This window comes from Mya arenaria, chromosome 10, assembly GCF_026914265.1.
Source record: "Mya arenaria isolate MELC-2E11 chromosome 10, ASM2691426v1".
Lineage (NCBI taxonomy): Eukaryota > Metazoa > Mollusca > Bivalvia > Myida > Myidae > Mya > Mya arenaria.
Genome location: NC_069131.1, coordinates 64,383,059 through 64,403,967, shown reverse-complemented (window position 1 = coordinate 64,403,967; position 20,909 = coordinate 64,383,059). Strand labels below are relative to the sequence as shown.

At 36.6% G+C, this 20,909-nt stretch overlaps 2 protein-coding genes across 2 annotated transcripts in view; one reads left to right on the top strand and one right to left on the bottom strand.

Annotated features, from left to right (window-relative positions):
- LOC128205674 (uncharacterized) overlaps positions 1 to 20,909 on the bottom strand; it is a 266,905-nt gene that overhangs the window by 131,295 nt on the left and 114,701 nt on the right. The window lies entirely within an intron of this gene.
- On the top strand, positions 9,961 to 20,447 carry LOC128205664 (uncharacterized). The gene is made up of 5 exons (XM_052907479.1): positions 9,961 to 10,402; positions 14,887 to 15,052; positions 17,983 to 18,106; positions 18,496 to 18,678; positions 18,968 to 20,447. Exons 1-5 carry the CDS (start codon positions 10,181 to 10,183, stop codon positions 19,545 to 19,547), a joined length of 1,275 nt encoding a protein of 424 aa, XP_052763439.1. The 5' UTR covers positions 9,961 to 10,180; the 3' UTR covers positions 19,548 to 20,447.

Sequence of the window (20,909 nt, the reverse complement as noted above, 5' to 3'; positions counted from 1 at the left end):
CGCCCCCGACTTCCCGTCCAGCTAATCCCCGGTAAAATCCCTGCTCTGCGAGAACGAACTGGTGGTAAAATCCCATGAATAACCCCGCGGATCAAAGCGTCTTCAAAAAAAGAACTTGTAAAGTATGCACCAGTCAATTGTAACCGCCCCCCCCCCCCCCCCCGACTACTTTCCGTCCAGCCAATCCGCGGTAAAATCCCTGCCCTGCAAGAACGAACTGGTGGTAAAATCCCGCGCACCCCGCGGATCTAAGGTAGGAGCAATTCCCTGATATATTTTGAGGGAAGACAAAACCACCGCAATCACCCGGCATTGCGAGGACACTAGTTCCAGCTTCCATAACTTTAATGCTGATATTTAGTTTTTTGATGTTTACAACTCGTCCAACATGGTAATATATAATGTGTTCGCTTAAGTTCTTTAGCTATGAGGACACCTGAAAGGTAAAAACACAGCCCTTTTCCCTGGTATATCCCCGAGGGAGGCGTGGTAACAATTGACTGGTGCATTATAAGAGAGGAAATCAAAATTGAGCATGCAAGATTGTTTTATCAATGGCAATGGTTTATCACAATGTCATGTACTTACACTGAGAGTGGCTCCAAGACTTTTCTATGCACATAGGTAAACAATCATCTTATTCACAGATGCTGTGCACATATTAATACGTTTGGTTTCATTTAGAATGAAACTTCATAAATAAGTATGCGCATATTTGATATTTTTTTATCTCCATTTAGCAAAATTGAAATCACATGATTTTTTCAAAAGAACTTGTACTTCTTGAAAATTTACGTGTCAAATTAAAAATGCTACCCATGGTAAGATGAAAATAAATCCATTTGATAGTGGTAATCATTCAATGGCGGCTTTATTGATAAATTTCCTCAATAAAACACTATGAAATTCACATCATCAGCATCCGGAAGTAGTGATAACATACATGTCTGAATCATTCGCTGCTCTGATCAGAGTAAATTTTGAGGTCAATAAGTAGACTGGTACCCTGATTTACTTTTCCTCAAAAATATCAAGTTATACAGGTACGCGGCATATGGTTTTTAGTAAACATTAATAGTATTTGAACAATAAATACCAAAAATCATATTGTATTTAAAAAAGTGCTAAGTGCCATGCGATGATTAGTTAAAAAAAACTTTGTATCGAAAAGAAAATATCACGGAAACATGCAAATTATGTCGAAAAAAAAAGAACAGGGACCGACTTCGGAATACCAACATTGTATACAAAGGTTAACAATACTTTTTTTAAACCAACTTTCCTGGTTGTTTTCTACTTAGACCGCACACTTTACTCGCTTTACGTATGAATTCACAAGACATTTCGAATGCGTGACGGGCACCGCGGTTAGCTGATACTGGTTTCTTTTCGGATAAAAGAGAAAGAGGGTACCAGTCTATCAATACAGAGCATTGAACGGAAAAATTTCGATGCATACTTTTCCAATATGTTCATTTCTTATTGCATATAATCTGACCGTATGCAAGAACATTCACGTAGTTAACCCGATTAACTCACTCGCTACGTATGAAATTCTTGTGCTTCATTAAAAGAACATACAGTTAGCTTGAATTGTTAGGAGAACTATTTTTATTGGATGTTTTCATTGTAATCAGTTCTGGTACTACTTTGATTATTCAAATTCGCTAAGGGCAATCCAATCAAAATACAGCGTATGAATACATTACGTCAGTGAACCCCCAGATGTGGCTTGAAAATGCAGATAGTGTGTTTGTGGCTATGAACTAGACCACAAGTGCCCTAGTCCAAAAACAGAACAATGTTTACCCTTTTTCAGGTCCTTCACCTTCCGTTATTTCGCGTCTAGCTTCCTGCGCAATGCCTCCTTCCCCTGAATTTTTTGCAGACGTCTCTCCTCGGTTTCAAGCGATTGCATTTCTTCCAACATGGAGGTCATCTCAGCTTCCGAGTCAGATTCTTTGAAACATCAGACCGACTCCCCGTCCTTGTCCACCACCTCTTTTTTGGGATTCGCTGAAATTGCCACCGGCGAGTAATAAAGGGGAGTAACTCTTTCTGCCTTCTCTGAAGTCTCTGAGGCCCGTCCTTCAATATTCTCTGTGTCTAATTTTCCCACAGAATTTAACTGGTGATAATTAATTGCCACCCTTTTTCTTGATGCCATCAGACTGTCTGTACCAGTTTATAATATCACAGGAGTGTCATCGAGTTAACAGGAACAGAAAGATTCATTACACAAATGTCTATAAAACAGTTTATAAATACCGTGCCCAAACAAGCTCACTGTCGGCGCTTTGCTGTTAAAACAACCTCCCTCCTATTTAGCTTTGTTCCACATCTTATTAAATAGATGAAACTGAGTGAAACCCACTCAAATATTAAATCCTTTTTTTTTTATAAAACTTATTTCAAGAACAACTGTCAGGCACGACAAACAAAGATCGAATGAATATTTTAGCGCGGAAAAATTTGCACCAAAACTATCGCAATACAAAGCAACCAATCAGAATTGATATGATATTAATTACTGCCGGAAGTGACTGCCGTAAACTTTGACATATTCGAGGTGAATAATTAAATATTTATAGTAAATATAAAACCATTTCTGGAAAAATGTATAAAATGCTTTTGGATTGGAAAACTGATAAACTCAAAAAGAACTTGAGAACTTGGTGGCCATGGCAGAGATTTTCTGAGAATATCAGGCAATTCTAGGAAATGATAACCATTGGGACATTGCAAATAGGTGAAAAGGAGTGAATAACTATGTCTGCATAGTTCTTGTTGTTTTTATTATTATTATTTGTTTTTCTTTTTATATAATGTCAAAAAGCAGTGTTGCATATTGTTAACATTTTTGTCATTCATTTTTTTTCTGTTCTTTAAAAATAATTTGTTTTTTAAATGTTTTGGTGAAGTATTATAATTTTGTTATTTTTATACTATGTATGTAAGCTAAATAGATTGATTAAATATTTTTTTGTTATTTTCTGTTGTGTTAGTTTTTCATCCAAGCATTGTTATTTAAAGCCCTGGTCACATAAACATTGCAACTACTGCGATGTAACCTACTTGCCATTGATTTTATTTGCAACAGAGTGGCCACTGCTAAGACTGGTTGAATCGTATATTTTTACGACTATGCCACCAACAGAGCTATTGAAAAAGTGTCTTCTTATGGTTGTAAGTGGACCTTGCATGAGAATTTCGAGTAATCCCACTAGCCGATACATTGTATCTAGAAAGGTCATGATAATAATCTAATGTATATCTTTCAGAAAAGTATTTCTATAATCTATTTATAGAATTGGTGCAGCGAAATGGCTTCATATGTCTGAAAGAGGACACTTTTGATGAAAAACTCGTACTGTATCTATTACTTGTCCATATTTGAACTAAAGGAATGATTACTCATCATTCAGGAATTAGTTTTGGAACTTGTCAGTGATTGATCTGCAACTGTTTATAGATGCACAGACTTAATTGTGAAAACCTAGCCAATGTTGATGCGAGAACTGAATGCATAAATTGTTAAAGATTGTGTTTCAATTGCTTATCAGACGACCAAGTATCCGTCTGCAAGTCAAATTTCAGATGTCGCAATTGTCAGCGAAAACATCATACCGCTATATGCGAACAGCAGAAAACAATAGGCAAACTGAACCCCAAAGCGGTGTTGTTCCAGTCAAAGATAGACAGGCAACCGGACACTGCCATACTGCACTCCACGACACAACACCGTCCAATTGTTGTTCTCGAAACTGCCATTGCTAGCGTTAGTTCCGAACAAAACACAACAGATGCCAACATTCAGTCAACTACCGTGTGTGTTACAGGAATAGACCACTGTGACGTGCCTGAGCCACAGTCATCAGCAGAATCTTCGACAAACACCATTGCTGGAATCCATGATGTCATCAATGTGACCAGATACAGCTTGGGAAGCTGCTACGCATCACTGCCTACGTATTACAATTTGTACAAAACTGCAGACTTGAAGTTTCAGCAAGAAGACTAGAACATCTGACAGTAAGTGAGCTTAAAGATACAGAAGAATTATGGCTCACAAGTTGTCAACAAACTACGTATGGCAAAGAAATCTATAATCTGACTTCAAATGAACATCGCCTTCCATTGGTTAAACAGACTGTTCCTAGATGCCACCGGCAAGTTTCCATACCTACTTCCTCAGAAACACCCATTCACACGTCTAGTTGTAATCGATGCCCATGAGAAGTTACTTCATTCTTGGTTAAGTTCAGCCATCACTTACGGTATCCCAGAAATACTGGATACTGATTATCCGACGTTGCGTGCAGTTCATGTTACTGACCTGCATTGCCATGCGCCTGATCCACCACCATTACTGAAAGTACGAGTGGAGGAAGCGGAACCATTTACAGTGACTTGTGTAGACTTTTCTGGTGCATTGTATGTACGCAAAAAAGACGGACATGAAAGGAAATGAAACATCTGTTTGTTTTCATGTGCATCGACCCGAGCTGTATACCTGGAACTCATGCTGGATCTTACAATAGAAACATTTCTGCAAGCGTTTCGCCGATTTGGCATCCAGAAGCCTCAGCCACATGGCCTAGGTGATAATGGTTCTAAACATGGCCTTGGTGATAATGGTTCTAATCATGCCCTTGGTGATAATGGTTCTAAACATGGCCTTGGTAATAATGGTTCTAAACATGCCATTGGTGATAATTGCTTTACACAAGCCCTAGGTGAAAATGGCTCTATACAAGCCCTTGGTGATAATGGTTCTAAACATGGCCTTGGTGATAATGGTTCTAAACATGGCCTTGGTGATAATGGTTCTTAACATGCCCTTGGTCATAATTGCTTTACACAAGCCCTAGGTGAAAATGGCTCTATACAAACCCTTGGTGATAATGGTTCTAAACATGGCCTTGGTGATAATGGTTCTAAACATGCCCTTGGTGATAATGGCATTAAACATGACCTTGGTGATGATGGTTCTAAACATGCACTTGGTGATAATGGTTCTAAACATGCCCTTGGTGAAAATGGTTCTAAACATGCACTTGGTGATAATGGTTCTAAACATGCCCTTGGTGATAATGGTTCTAAACATGCCGTTGGTAATGATGGTTCAAACCATGCCCTTGATGATAATGGTTCTTAACATGCCCTAGGCGATAATGGTTCTAAACATGCCCTTGGTGATAATGGTTCTAAACATGCACTTGGTGATAATGGTTCTAAACATGGCCTTGGTGATAATGGTTCTAAACATGCCCTTGGTGATAATGGTTCTAAACATGGCCTTGGTGATAATGGTTCTAAACATGCCCTAGGTGATAATGGTTCTAAACATGCCCTTGGTGATAATGGTTCTAAACATGCCCTTGGTGATAATGGTTCTAAACATGGCCTTGGTGATAATGGTTCTAAACATGCCATTGGTGATAATTGCTTTACACAAGCCCTAGGTGAAAATGGCTCTATACAAGCCCTTGGTGATAATGGTTCTAAACATGGCCTTGGTGATAACGGTTCTAAACATGGCCTTACTGATAATGGTTCTAAACATGGCCTTGGTGATAATGGTTCTAAACATGCACTTGGTGATAATGGTTCTAAACATGGCCTTGGTGATAATGATTCTAAACATGCCCTAGGTGATAATGGTTCTAAACATGCCCTTGGTGATAATGGTTCTAAACATGCCCTTGGTGATAATGGTTCTAAACATGGCCTTGGTGATAATGGTTCTAAACATGCCATTGGTGATAATGGTTCTTAACATGCCCTTGGTCATAATTGCTTTACACAAGCCCTAGATGAAAATGGCTCTATACAAGCCCTTGGTGATAATGGTTCTAAACATGGCCTTGGTGATAATGGTTCTAAACATGCCCTTGGTGATAATGGCATTAAACATGCCCTTGGTGATGATGGTTCTAAACATGCACTTGGTGATAATGGTTCTAAACATGCCCTTGGTGATAATGGTTCTAAACATGCACTTGGTGATAATGGTTCTAAACATGCCCTTGGTGATAATGGTTCTAAACATGCCGTTGGTGATAATGGTTCTGAACATGCCCTTGGTCATAATTACTTTACACATGCCCTAGGTGATAATGGTTCTAAACATGGCCTTACTGATAATGGTTCTAAACATGGCCTTGGTGATAATGGTTCTAAACATGGCCTTGGTGATAATGGTTCTAAACATGCACTTGGTGATAATGGTTCTAAACATGGCCTTGGTGATAATGGTTCTAAACATGGCCTAGGTGAAATTGGTTCTAAACATGGCCTTGGTGATAATGGTTCTAATCATGCCCTTGGTGATAATGGTTCTAAACATGGCCTTGGTGATAATGGTTCTAAACATGCCATTGGTGATAATTGCTTTACACAAGCCCTAGGTGAAAATGGCTCTATACAAGCCCTTGGTGATAATGGTTCTAAACATGGCCTTGGTGATAATGGTTCTAAACATGGCCTTGGTGATAATGGTTCTTAACATGCCCTTGGTCATAATTGCTTTACACAAGCCCTAGGTGAAAATGGCTCTATACAAGCCCTTGGTGATAATGGTTCTAAACATGGCCTTGGTGATAATTGTTCTAAACATGCCCTTGGTGATAATGGCATTAAACATGCCCTTGGTGATGATGGTTCTAAACATGCACTTGGTGATAATGGTTCTAAACATGCCCTTGGTGATAATGGTTCAAAACATGCACTTGGTGATAATGGTTCTAAACATGCCCTTGGTGATAATGGTTCTAAACATGCCCTTGGTGATGATGGTTCAAACCATGCCCTTGATGATAATGGTTCTTAACATGCCCTAGGCGATAATGGTTCTAAACATGCCCTTGGTGATAATGGTTCTAAACATGCCCTTGGTGATAATGGTTCTAACCATGCCCTTGATGATAATGGTTCTTAACATGCCGTAGGTGATAATGGTTCTAAACATGCCCTTGGTGATAATGATTCTAAACATGCCCTTAGTATTGATGGTTCTTAACATGCCCTTGGTCATAATGACTTTACACATGCCCTTGGTGATAATGGTTCTAAACATGGCCTTGGTGATAATGGTTCTAACCATGGCCTTGGTGAAAATGGCTCTATACAAGCCCTTGGTGATAATGGTTCTAAACATGGCCTTGGTGATAATGGTTCTAAACATGGCCTTGGTGATAATGGTTCTAAACATGGCCTTGGTGAAAATGGCTCTATACAAGCCCTTGGTGATAATGGTTCTAAACATGGTCTTGGTGATAATGGTTCTAACCATGCCCTTGATGATAATGGTTCTTAACATGCCCTAGGTGATAATGGTTCTAAACTTGCCCTTGGTGATAATGATTCTAAACATGGCCTTAGTATTGATGGTTCTTAACATGCCTTTGGTCATAATGACTTTACACATGCCCTTGGTGAAAATGGCTCTAAACATGCCCTTGGTGATAATGGTTCTAAACATGGCCTTAGTGATAATGGTTCTAAACATGGCCTTGGTGATAATGGTTCTAAACATGCCCTTGGTGATAATGGTTCTAAACATGGCCTTGGTGATAATGGTTCTAAACATGCCATAGGTGATAATGGTTCTAAACATGCCCTTGGTGATAATGGTTCTAAACATGCACTTGGTGATAATGGTTATAAACATGCCCTTGGTGATAATGGTTCTAAACATGCCCTTGGTGATGATGGTTCAAAACATGCCCTTGGTGATAATGGTTCTAAACATGCCCTTGGTGATGATGGTTCAAAACATGCCCTTGGTGATGATGGTTCTAAAAATGTCTTTGGTGGTAATGGTTCTAAACATGCCCTTGGTGATGATGGTTGTAAACATGCCCTTAGTGGTTATGGTTTTAAACATGCCCTTGGTGATAATGGTTCTAAACATCCCCTCAGTTATAAGGGTTCTAACCATGCACTTGGTGATAATCGTTTTAACCATGCCCTAGATGATAAAGGTTCTTAACATGCCCTTGTTGATGATGGTTCTAAACATGCTCTTGGTGATAATGGTTCTAAACATGCCCTTGGTGATAATGGTTCTAAACATGCCCTTGGTGATAATGGTTCTAAACATGCCCTTGAAGATGATGGTTCTAAATATGCCCTTGGTGATAATGGTTCTAAACATGCCCTTGGTGATGATGGTTCAAAACATGCCCTTGGTGATAAAGGTTCTAAACATGCCCTTGGTGATAATGGTTCTAAACATGCCCTTGGTGATAATGGTTCTTAACATGCCCTTGGTCATAATTGCTTTACACATGCCCTTGGTGATAATGGCTCTAAACATACCCTCAGTTATAATGATTCTAACCATGCACTTGGTGATAATGGTTTCAACCATGCCCTTAAAGGTTCTTAACATGCCCTTGGTGATAATGGTTCTAAACTTGCCCTTGGTGATAATGGTTCTAAACTTGCCCTTGGTGATGATGGTTCTAAATGTCCTTGGTGTTAATGATTCTAAACATGCCCTTGGTGATAATGGTTCTAAACATTCCCTTGGTGTAAATGGTTCTAAACATGCCTTTGGTGATAATGGTTCTAAACATGCCCTTGGTGTAAATGGTTCTAAACATGCTCTTGGTGATAATAGTTCTAAATGTGCCTGATGACAATGGTTCTAAATATTCCCATGGTGATAATTGTTCTAAACATGCCCTTGGTGTAAATGGTTCTAAACATGCCCTTGGTGATAATAGTTCTAAATGTGCCTGATGATAATTGTTCTAAACATGCCATTGGTGATAATGGTTCTTAGCATGCCCCTGGTGATAATGGTTCTAAATGTCACTGGTGATAATGGTTCTAAATATGCCCTTAGTAATAATGGTTCTAAATATTCCCTTGGTGATACTTGTTGTTAACACGCCCATGGTGATAATGGTTCTAAAGATGCCCTTGGTGATAATGGTTCTAAACATGCACTTGGTGATAATGGTTCTAAACATGCCCTTGGTTTAAATGGTTCTAAACATGCCCTTGATGATAATGGTTCTAAACATGCCCTTGGTAATAATGGTTCTTACATGCCCTTGGTGATAATGGCTCTAAACATGCCCTTAGTGATAATGGTTCTAAACATGCCCTTGGTGATAATAGTGCTAAACATGCTCTTGATGTATAAACTTGATATCGATGTGTACAGTGCATTCAAACTTACTAACTGAAGTACCACATAGTTTACAATTAATTTATTTTTCACAGTTCTTTCATATTTTTCCATTAAAAAAGATTACTACGTATGTCTACCTAGTAGAATTCATTCCTTATGCGTGATTGGCTAGTCGATGTTATCACGTGATATCACTTAGTTAGGGATATAGCTTAAATATTCCAACAGTTTAGGATAAGCCTTCGTAGCACAGTGGATACAACACTGGACTGCAATTTTGGCAACACCGGTAAGAACCTGGTCTCCCGACTCGATATATTTTTTACATTTTGGTATTTTTTTACAATTATGATATCAAAGAGTAAAACATTTTATTAAATAATTGTCCTGAGATTTGTTACAGAAAAAAATAATTTTGGTGCCAATCTGGTGTACAGTCCCTTTAAGGGTTCTAAACATGCTCTTGGTGATGTTGGTTTTTAATATGTTGGCAAATGTTCTACAGATAATAAATCAAAATGTGTTTTACCATTCCCTTATTTTTATATGTAAATTGTTCCTAAATGTTTTGAACAGCTGACAAAATATATAAAGTTCACAAAATCACTGTTCAAAAGTATCTTTGATAAACCTTTGTCCACATTTCTTTACTGAGCATATCAAATGACAAACAAAGTCAGTCTTAATCATTACTGCTTAGCACTTTTTTGTCTTTAGTTCTTTTGTTTCTGTGTGGGGACGATTGTGTGAATCTATACTTAACATGACCCTAATTTAATTAGATATCTAAAAAAAAAAATCTTCAACATTTGGAAACAAAATTCCACATAAGAGGTGTAAAATAAAATTAAACATTTAAATTCAATATATGTCTTCATATTTAGGAAAAAACAAAGCAAGTTTTTCATTACATTTAAAACAAGATTATCATTGTATATATTGGATATATTAGAATATTCAAAAGGGAATATTTTCAAACTACCAACAATTATGATATAAAAGTCTGAAGGTATTGTGTATTGAAGACTTAAAATCATGTCATCAGGAATTTTATCAGCAAGAAGTCGAAGTATACGAGAAAATGAGACGCCACTTTCTTTACCTCTTGCGGAAGATTCTGAAAAGAGAGCAGTGGCTGCAGTCTATAGAAAACATGCAGATTACATAAAGCAAAATGTCCAACTGACGAGAACACATATCAGGAAACTCCTAACAACTGGTGGTGTTATAACTCAGAGAGAGTTTGATAGTCTGTGTGTATGTAACTTTCTTTTTTTCGTTTTTATTTATTAATTTTATTTATCTCACTGTTCCTTACTATGGAATTTAATTGATGATTTCATACAACAAATTTAGCTGACTGCATTCATTTAGTCAGTCATTTTATATAGTATTTTTTCAAACAAGAGGGCCATGATGGCCCTAAATCGCTCACCTGAGTAAAAGAGTTTAACCTTTGTTATTAATATAGCTTGTTTCTCAAAGAATATTGAACAAGAGCTGTCAAAGTATGTGACAAATGCCCCCCAATGTGACATTGATCTATGAACAGGTACATAAAAAGTTGATCTTGCCTTTATGTGTCAAATACATATTGCAAGTTATATTAAATTGCCTCTGAGCATAGAAAAAAAAACAATCATACTAAATGACAGCCAAATCTCTTTATGTCCTCATATTCAGCATTCCATTGTGAATAAACACTTAGTGTATCTTTCACCTTAGAGGTAGGGACATGGGTCTTGCACATGACACGTTGTCTTGGTATGTCGAAAACATATGGCAAGTCATTTTAAAATCTGTCCATATAAGAGTAAGTCACAGCACTGACACGACAGCCTATATTTTCCTTCAGGTTGCCATGGCAACCAGAGTTCTGCATGGAATTAATTTTTTTGAACAATTTTGAAAAAGCACCAACCAAGGATCATTCCTATGAAGTTTCATCAAAATTGTCCAAGCGGTTTAGGAGAAGAAGATGATTGTAACCAATTCTTGACACTTTTCCTTTAGGTTGCCATGTCAACCAGAGTTCTACAGGGAATTAATTTCTTTCCCCAGGGCCATAATTTGAACAAACTTTGTAGAGGTCCACTAGACGATGAATCATGCCAAATATCTAAGCTCTAAGCCACGTAAGTTCAGAGGAGATGATTTTTGAAGTTTTCACTATAAACATATAGAGAAAACCCATGACCCCCGAAGGGGGTGGGGCCAATTTTGACCCCAAGGCCATAATTTGAAAATCTTTGTAGAGGTCCACTAGACGATGAATCATGCCAAATATCTAAGCTCTAGTCCAAGTAAGTTCAGAGGAGAAGATTTTTGAAGTTTTAACTATAAACATATAGAGAATACCCTAACCCCCCGGGGCGGGGCCAATTTTGACCCCAAGGCCATAATTTGAACAATCTTTGTAGAGGTCCACTAGACGATGAATCAAGCCAAATATCTAAGCTCTAAGCAACGTAAGTTCAGTGGAGATTTTTTTTTTTTTTTAATATAAACATATAGAGAAAACCCATGACCACCCAGGGGCGGGGCCAATTTTGACCACAGGGCCATAATTTGAACAATCTTTGTAGAGGTCCACTAGACGATGAATCATGCCAAATATCTAAGCTCTAGTCCAAGTAAGTTAAGAGGAGAAGATTTTTGAAATTTTAACTATAAACATATCAAGTATACCCATGACCCCTCGGGGCGGGGCCAATTTTGCCCCAAGGCCATAATTTGAACAATCTTTGTAGAGGTCCACTTGACGATGAATCATGCCAAATATCTAAGCTCTAGTCCAAGTAAGTTCAAAGGAGAAGATTTTTGAAGTTTTCACTATAAACATATAGAGAATACCCTAACCCCCCGGGGCGGGGCCAATTTTGACCCCAAGGCCATTATTTGAACAATCTTTGTAGAGGTCCACTAGACGATGAATTATGCCAAATATCTAAGCTCTAGTCCAAGTAAGTTAAGAGGAGAAGATTTTTGAAGTTTTAACTATAAACATATCAAGTATACCCATGACCCCCCGGGGCGGGGCCAATTTTGACCCCAAGGCCATAATTTGAACAATCTTTGTAGAGGTCCATTAGACGATGAATCATGCCAAATATCTAAGCTCTAGTCCAAGTAAGTTCAAAGGAGAAGATTTTTGAAGTTTTCACTACAAACATATAGAGAAAACCCATGACCCCCCGGGGCGGAGCCAATTTTGACCCCAAGGCCATAATTTGAACAATCTTTGTAGAGGTCCACTAGACGATGAATCATGCCAAATATCTAAGATCTAGTCCAAGTAAGTTCAGAGGAGAAGATTTTTGAAGTTTTAACTATAAACATATAGAGCATACCCATGACCCCCCGGGGCAAGCCAATTTTGACCCCAGGGCCATAATTTGAACAAACTTTGTAGAGGTCCACTAGACGATGAATCATGACAAATATCTAAGCTCTAGGCCAAGAAAGTTCAGAGGAGAAGATTTAACATATAGAGAAAACCCATGATCCCCCGGGGCGGGGCCAATTTTGACCCAAGGGCCATAATTTGAACAATCTTGGTAGAGGACCATTTGGTGATCCTACCTACCATATATCAACGGCCTAAGCCTTGTGGTTTGGGAGAAGAAGATTTTTAAAGTTTTTCCTTTCCATTGCCATGGCAACCAGAGTTCTGCATGGAATTCAATTCTTTGAACAATTTTCAAAGGGGACCACCCAAGGAACATTCCTGTGAAGTTTGGATGAAATTGGCTAAGCGGTTTATGAGGAGATGTCGTTTAAAGTAAAAGTTTACGGACGGACGACGGATGGACGGACGGACGACGGACAAATTGTGATCACAAAAGCTCACCTTGTCACTATGTGACAGGTGAGCTAAAAACAGTGTGTGAAATTAACAGTAGCCAGTTCGCCTGAGGCAACAAAAAAATGACTTGGATATTGGAAAAATGCTTTAAGATAGCTTGATTTGCGATTAATTCATCAGGCTTGATGATTAAAAATTGTCAGGTCAATTTTTACCTCACCACTTTTCCAGAAATCAACAGAAATCTCCCTACCGATCCAGAAAAGAAAGTCAGTTATAAAAGACTGGCCAAATCTGGAAGGTGGATTAAAATATGAAAATATGTATTGTTTTGTGCAGTGCCTTTCAAAAATTCAATTAGATTTATAAACACTACGTTTTAACATTTGCAACAATTAAATGTTGTCTGTTTCATGTTAACTAATAACAAATTATCAAAATGATCGGTTTCAGATAATGATTACAAATACTTTATTATTTATAAAGGAGACAAATTCAAACAATTAATATTACAATTTTTAATGGAGTGGTTCTGTGAAAGTAATTTGCGTCGAAAGTGTAATTGCTTATTGTTTGAATTGTTCATTTTTTCTTGGAGAAGGTTTGTTATTCAATAAGTCTTTTAGAGGCCATTTTTGATGTAGCTTCCTCTGTATAGTTCTTTTAAATGAGTATATTGTTCACATGGTGTCTATCCAAACATAATCAAGTATCATAATTTTATGTAACTGATGTATTATATATTTAATACTAATATGTAATAAGCTGTTAATTGTTGTTTGTTGTTATTATTATGATTTGGTACGAAAAGAGTCTGGTCAGGCCAGTCTTTTTATACCCAATCAAAATTCTGAAGACTCCTAAATGATTTCTGGACCGGTACGTAAATTTTCGTTGGTCTGGAATTGGTCCCGTGCAGACCAATTCCATTACAACTGGAAGGCCTGTTTTAACCCTAATAGTTGGCGCCTCTGGAGAGAGCCGACCTTTACGAAACACCTTTTTCTGGTTGAACATAGAAGGCTGAGTATATAATTTATTTAATTAGTCGGATATTGTTTTTGATAAGGTTGAATGATGAAACGTAACAAGAACATAGTAAAGAAAGTAAAAAAATGTTTGTTGTTCCTTAGCATACTTAAAGATAACAAACAAACAATAATCATACATTTTTAACAGATTGTCCCATCATGAGTGATGATGATGACAGAATTTATTCTTAGGGAATCGTAGCAGTCAAATTTTCGGCAGTCTTGTGTTACTGACATAGTTGACTACAGAGCAGTTACTCCCCTTTTGAATATACCTTATAGCTTTCCCAATGACAGGCGATGACAGACATAATGCAAATAAAATGTAAAAAATAATTAAAGCTAAGACTTGATTTTACCATAAGCAGAAGAGAACGTTTTTTTGAAGTACATCATTCCTTTAAATGTATGATCCTTTTTTACTATAAATATATTAAGATTAATCTCAACTTGAATAACTTTGGTATTGTTTCACTGTTTGCAACAAAAGAATAATAATTCTGTTAAAAACATGCAACTGTAATAAAAAAAGTCTTAAATAATTAAGTAAACAGTTATATCATGTTAATGAACAGTCGATGAGCCATGAGTCAAGATTTCCTGCGAATATGCAAATGCTTGAATATTGCATAAAAAATTTCCCATAGCAATCATTAAAGACAATGTGATGTTTTTAATTGAAACAGATAAAATAAAATTTAAAAAAAATATAGATAGCATTATATGTAATAGGGATCTAGGGTATCGCAAAAAAAACATTGCGCATTGTTAAAACCTTTATTGTACACATTGACTGGAAGAAGGCTGTCACTTGATGCTTTGCAGTCACCATAATTCTTGTATTAATGAAACCACCTGGATCTCATGCTGATGGGCTAATTGAACTGCACCACTTTTAATTGCAGAGGAAGTCAGATCCTGAAGCACTTGATGAACTCCTTCAAGTCTTACCAAAGAAAGGCCCCCATGGTTTCAAGGTGTTTGTGTTTGACATTCTGTATGAAGACTTCCGCGCTGTCGGTGAATTCTTGGATGAAATGCTTCATGCAGAAACAGAAGCTAAAAAAACAGGTGCTGTACACCAAAATTCCATAACAGTCTTATAAGTCCCAGTATGATTGAGTCATGTAAACTTATGTTTTTGTATGTACAGTGGAAACTCACTAAACCGGACAAAGTCCGGACTGGGCAAAATTTCCGGTTTAGTGAGGATTCCGGTTTAGTGAGGATTTGATGAACAGAGTAAGTTTACTAAAAAATATTAACTGAGTTAACCTTTAGAGTGAAGTTGAAAACTGGAATAAAATGAAAAGGGACAGTTCAATTCTTCGACGTTTAGACGGAGGTTGAGACATGATTAAAGCACATTCAAAAGTGATAAACATAATTAAACATTTCTGCGTTTTTATAATCATCTTTTTTTCCAAGTCTTAAAATAATACAACCCGCGTAATTTTCTTTTCACAAGTTTGATTATCGTTTGATTATCGCGCGGCATTCACTCCTAAGCACAATCATCATTATCGATTATCGAGTTAACACAACATCACAGGTGCAATATTTAATGACGCATCGTCTGTCAAAACAAAGTGACACGCGATTCGCGAGCGCATGTATACAGATACGGCTGACTCTATCAACTACTGGATGTAAACGCATAGCCCACATTTCAAAAGGGTCATTTTAACATTTCAATTTTGCAAGTTTCTTTTTGTAAACAATATTTCCGATGTTTATAAAAGTAAAGCTAAGCATTATGGGTGTTAAATTTCCGTTGGAAATATCGCCTTATAAAATAAGATGGTGTTTATTTATACTGCCAATATAGGTGTAACTTTCCACTGTGACATAATAGCACGAGGCCAAGAAAGAAAATTCCCAAAAGTCATTGATGCGTAAATCATCAAACAGATTACGTCAGTTCACATTCGCATTGCACGAAGCCAAGAAAGAAAATTCCCAAAAGTCATTGATGCGTAAATCATCAAACAGATTACGTCAGTTCACATTCGCATTGCATGAAGCCAAGAAAGAAAATTCCCAAAAGTCATTGATGCGTAAATCATCAAACAGATTACGTCAGTTCACATTCGCATTGAAATTAACGAAGATTATAATTATTTTAAGATTAAATTTTAATTAAAACAATAGAAATAATATGTAGCTGAAAATATAATGAATAAATTTGCTGCAAAACTGCATACATGTCCAGCATGGTTCAGGTCATAGATTAGGTCGGGTATACAATTAAACTGTCTTTTGACACATTTGCAAGTGTGTGGATGACCCGCTGGATTAATCATACCAGAAAATCAGTTGGCAGCTTCTCTATCACTGTTGTTGTTGTTGAGTTTATTAAGGTCTGCCTGCGCCCTATAATGGCTGCATTATGGCTTGACCCCGTCACATCCCCAAGTGTGACTTAAACAGAATTTTTAAGCCAAAGGGGGAGTTTTACTCCCATCAGTGATGGGATATTTGCTAAAGGATTGAGTCATTTTGTACCCAAAAGCAGTTCTTTATCAGGATTAGTGTGCATTTTTATGAGGAGGTCATAAAGTAAAACAGACACCCAGGACTGATCAATTTGCTGGATGACACAGGATATTCCTGCCGTATTTCTGTGTATTATACACTCTAACATCAATGTTGGCTATTTAAATCTGGATGGGTCTTTTTTTATGATAGTGGTTATAAAATTTAGATCCATCCCAGCATTTTTTATAACCCCTCAATTGAATGAAATTTTGAAGTTTCAAAGTAATGGTACAAGTGCATCTTCAAAATGCATTTTCAGATGAAATGAAATACAGTAAAACTGCCATCGCTCCAGGACGCTGGGGTCCGAGCTGAAACCTCGAGGGAACCGATGTTTAAAACGACTTAAGTTCCAGTCTGTTATGAAATATCTTTCAGTGTATTTTAAGTTTGAAGTCGTCAAACCGACTGTTTACTACAACACTGATAATGTGTTGGGTTGTGAAAATCGCTCATATCATAGTCATATGTTAAAGGCTGTCGTATACGAAATGTAAAAAAAAAAATTTCAAATGAATAAATATTTTATTATTTATGTTTATTTTTACAAAGCACATTTTTTAAACAAGCAACATTTAAATATGACAGTACATATTATGGCATTAGTCAGATTTAAGTTTAGCAAGATCTAGGATTGATGATTGGCGCATCTTGTCTGTCTCGCGAAACTGTTCAAACTCATAATTATCTTCTCAAATGCCCTTATCAATTATCATTGGTCATGCGTAAACAGTGATAAACGGTTTTTCACACCTTATCAAATTTCCTTTTAACTATCATTGAAATTTTCACAACTTGTAAAAACATCTAGCAATTGTTGTTGTTTTTTAAACACGTGTTCAAGTGTGAAATTATGACCTCGAGGGAGCCTTAAGGTTTTGTGCATGATTTGTGTATTTGGGACTGACTATAGCGCTCGACTCCTCAACTTATTTAGGTTTTGATGCAGCGTCAGTATATTTTATATTAAAATAGAAGGAAAACTGTTCAGGACCAAGCCTCGACCTCGAACGACCGCCTGTTCGAACAACCGCAGTTTAACTGTAATTCATTATTGTCATCATAGATACCATTTATTAGAAAAGTTAATTATCTGTTAAAAATATATTGTCATAAAAAAGATTTGGCCACAATTATGCTAAGGGTCATACTGGTATATAAATTTGCACTTTTACAATAGTCCTAAAAAGGGCATATATACAAATATGGACTCCAGCTGTACACTTCCATTGAACATTTCAACTGTATTCCATGCAAATTTCTACATATAGGACACAGGCAAACTTGTTAAATCATTCAGCATGTCATGTTCACTCTGTTAACTGGGTACAAGCGCAAAACCCACCAACAAGGTTTACTTAATACCAAAAAGAAAAGTCTAATAGTCACAAAAGCAAATTAACAATGATCATCAATGGATAAGTTTTAACAATATTGTTGCTACTGCCCTTTGCTTCCAACAGGCCGCCCAACCTCCTCTGAATCTGACCTGTCTCCAATGTCACCTAACAATGCAGAGGCATCTTCTACCAAATTTACCCCGCAGTCAACAGTGCCACGAAGACAGAGCAGCATGTTACATACAAGGTCAATAGTTTCTTATTGCCACAAACACACAGCTGAATGTCATGTATGAGCCAAATAAGGCTGGTTCCCACAAGTTTACAACCATGTGATTAAACATAAAAACTTATGAAGTTTACCTAACAAACATTAATTTAACCAAAACTCAATTCTGAAATAATTCATCTTGTTAAATTTACTATTGAACAAAATTAAGAATATAGAAAAGCTTTATAAAGAATTAATTAGTTTTATGACAATTAACCTATAGTCTTAATTATGTAAACAATGCTTAATTAACATTGCAATTTCATCGAAATCTTGATTGTCTATTTTGTATTTTTATTCTGACCTTGCTTCTGTTTCAATGTCTACAAAGACATTTAAACATCTTTGCTTGTGTAACCAACAAGGTCAAATGAAGACCTTGAAAGCCAAATAGATGAACATCAGCACCAGATCAACAGAATATTCAGCACCATGAGCACCAACATGAACTACAGACAATTCAGATGCCAGACACCAGAGCTAGCCACACTGGACAAGATAGAAAGCCATACCAAAAGTCTGTTGAAAATTATTGACGACTGTTGCAAGTAAGTGATTTTTTATGGAGCTGCTATGGTAAAATTAAGCACTTACTGCAGAATTTAAGAAATTGTCTGAATAATACAATGGAGACCTAAATAACATCATAATAATCAGCACAGACAGATCATACATGCATCAAATCCCTGAGCTAATGTACTTAACAGAAATACAAAATATAACTTGTATCTAAAATAATGCTGAAAAGGAAAGGCTTTGGAATAAAATTAACTAGTCTGACTTCATGTAATGCTATTATCCACTATGCCACATCTTATATCATTTTTAATTTTTCAGGCAATTTGATTTACAGACTTCTAAGAAATCCCTCAAATCGTCAATAATCGATCTGAAACTTGATAGAGACAATATATTCCGCAAAAGTAAAGATCAAAGAAGTTTTCTGGAAACAAAGCTGAGAAATGAGAGGGACAAGAATGAGAAGCTGGAAACAATGGTTAAAGAGCTTCAAGAGTTCAAAGACATGTTTGAAGGGTACACAAAAGCAAGAGAAATGAGTCAAGCACTTCGGGAGATGAAAACAGAAAAGAAGAGAGTAACAGATGAACTTGAAAAGATAAAAGAGGAAAACAAACAGTTGTCAAGAACACTGGAAACAACCCAAGCAGTACTGGACATATACAAGGAAAATGCTACAAGGGCTGAAAACGAACTGGACAGATATAAGAAACTTGTTACAAGGCTGGAGAATGACAATGGAGAATTATCTCTAAAACTGTGCACGTATACTGACCTAACTTCAAATGACATTCAATCCTCTAGTTTGACAGTGACCCATGACAACAGGCCAAGTTCAAAACCGTACAGACCCCCGAAAATAAAAAAGAAACGCCAACGTAAAAAGCACTTAGCTTAGTGATAACAAAGGGTTAGAGATTAACAAAATCAAAAAGCATATAAAAACCTGCAATAAGTATTTACTCTGCTATATACTATATATATATATATATATATATATAAATTATAAATGTTTTAAAAGCAATCATGAATTCTAACATGTTTTTCACAATAACATGTTAATCTGTCTTGTATTAAACAATTTCATTTTCATATAATTCTTCTAACCTCATTATAATTCCCTAAAATATAAAAATGATTGTTAATTAATTCCATCTCTTTACAAGGAATTTATTTAACCCTTTCCCTCATGTCAAATCAAGCCATATTAGCCCCGCCATTGCATGGCTTATCAGTACATTGATAACCAGTAGCAAATGGATAATCAAAGCGCTAAAAGCATTGAATGGCTTCCGGCCTGCAACGTTTTGTGAGTATAGTCATGTAATTGTAAAACATAATTATTAACATAAACATCTAAATATAGTTTATGCTCGCTTATAATTTCCTTCGCAAAAAAACTTTTAGAGTTTTATGTTGATTCTCAAGTAGATCATGTATTCACTTAAAATGTGTTTATGCCAAATAGTTACTTATAAGGTATAGAGTAATTGTCAATATCATATAAAACCTTATTTGGAGCTTTGGTTTCATAAACATTATGCACTGCCACGCTCAAGACTTTGGACTGAGATTACTGAGAAAAACAGAGAAATATTCACACACTTTCCGTTTCATTCGGCATTACATGACTATGACACAAATTGTAGCAATTTGAAAGCCCGTCAATGCTTTACACAATTTAAATGGTATAAGTGTATAATATGCATTTAGTAATGGTAAAAGGTTGTTAGTATGTACTTACACAAGAGAATGGTTTTATGTAACTCACATTTTACAAATACAAGTACAAACTAGAGATTGCTTTTTTGAAAAAGCGCATGTCTCCCCCATTGTGTGGTCGTAGGTGAGAAATAATCAATGATGGATCCCAAAATCAATAGGGGCCATCAACTAGTCATGACTAACTGGCATACCAAGTATGAAGTTCCTGGGTGTAAACGTTCTTGAGTTATTGAGCAGAAACCGGTTCTTCACCTCAAGGTCAGTGACCTTGACCTTTGACCAACTGATTGCAAAATCAACTAGACATCATGACCAACCTCACTTCAAAGTTTGGTGAACCTAGATCAAAGCATTCTCCTGATATTGCACGGAAATATTTTTTTACATTAGAGGTCACAGCGACGTTGACCTTTGACCTTGTGACCCCCCAAAATATAGGAGTTTTCTAAACCTCATGATCAACCTCCCTACCAAGTTTGGTGAACCTAGGTCAAACCATTCTCATGATATTGAGCGGAAATGTTTTTTACATTGG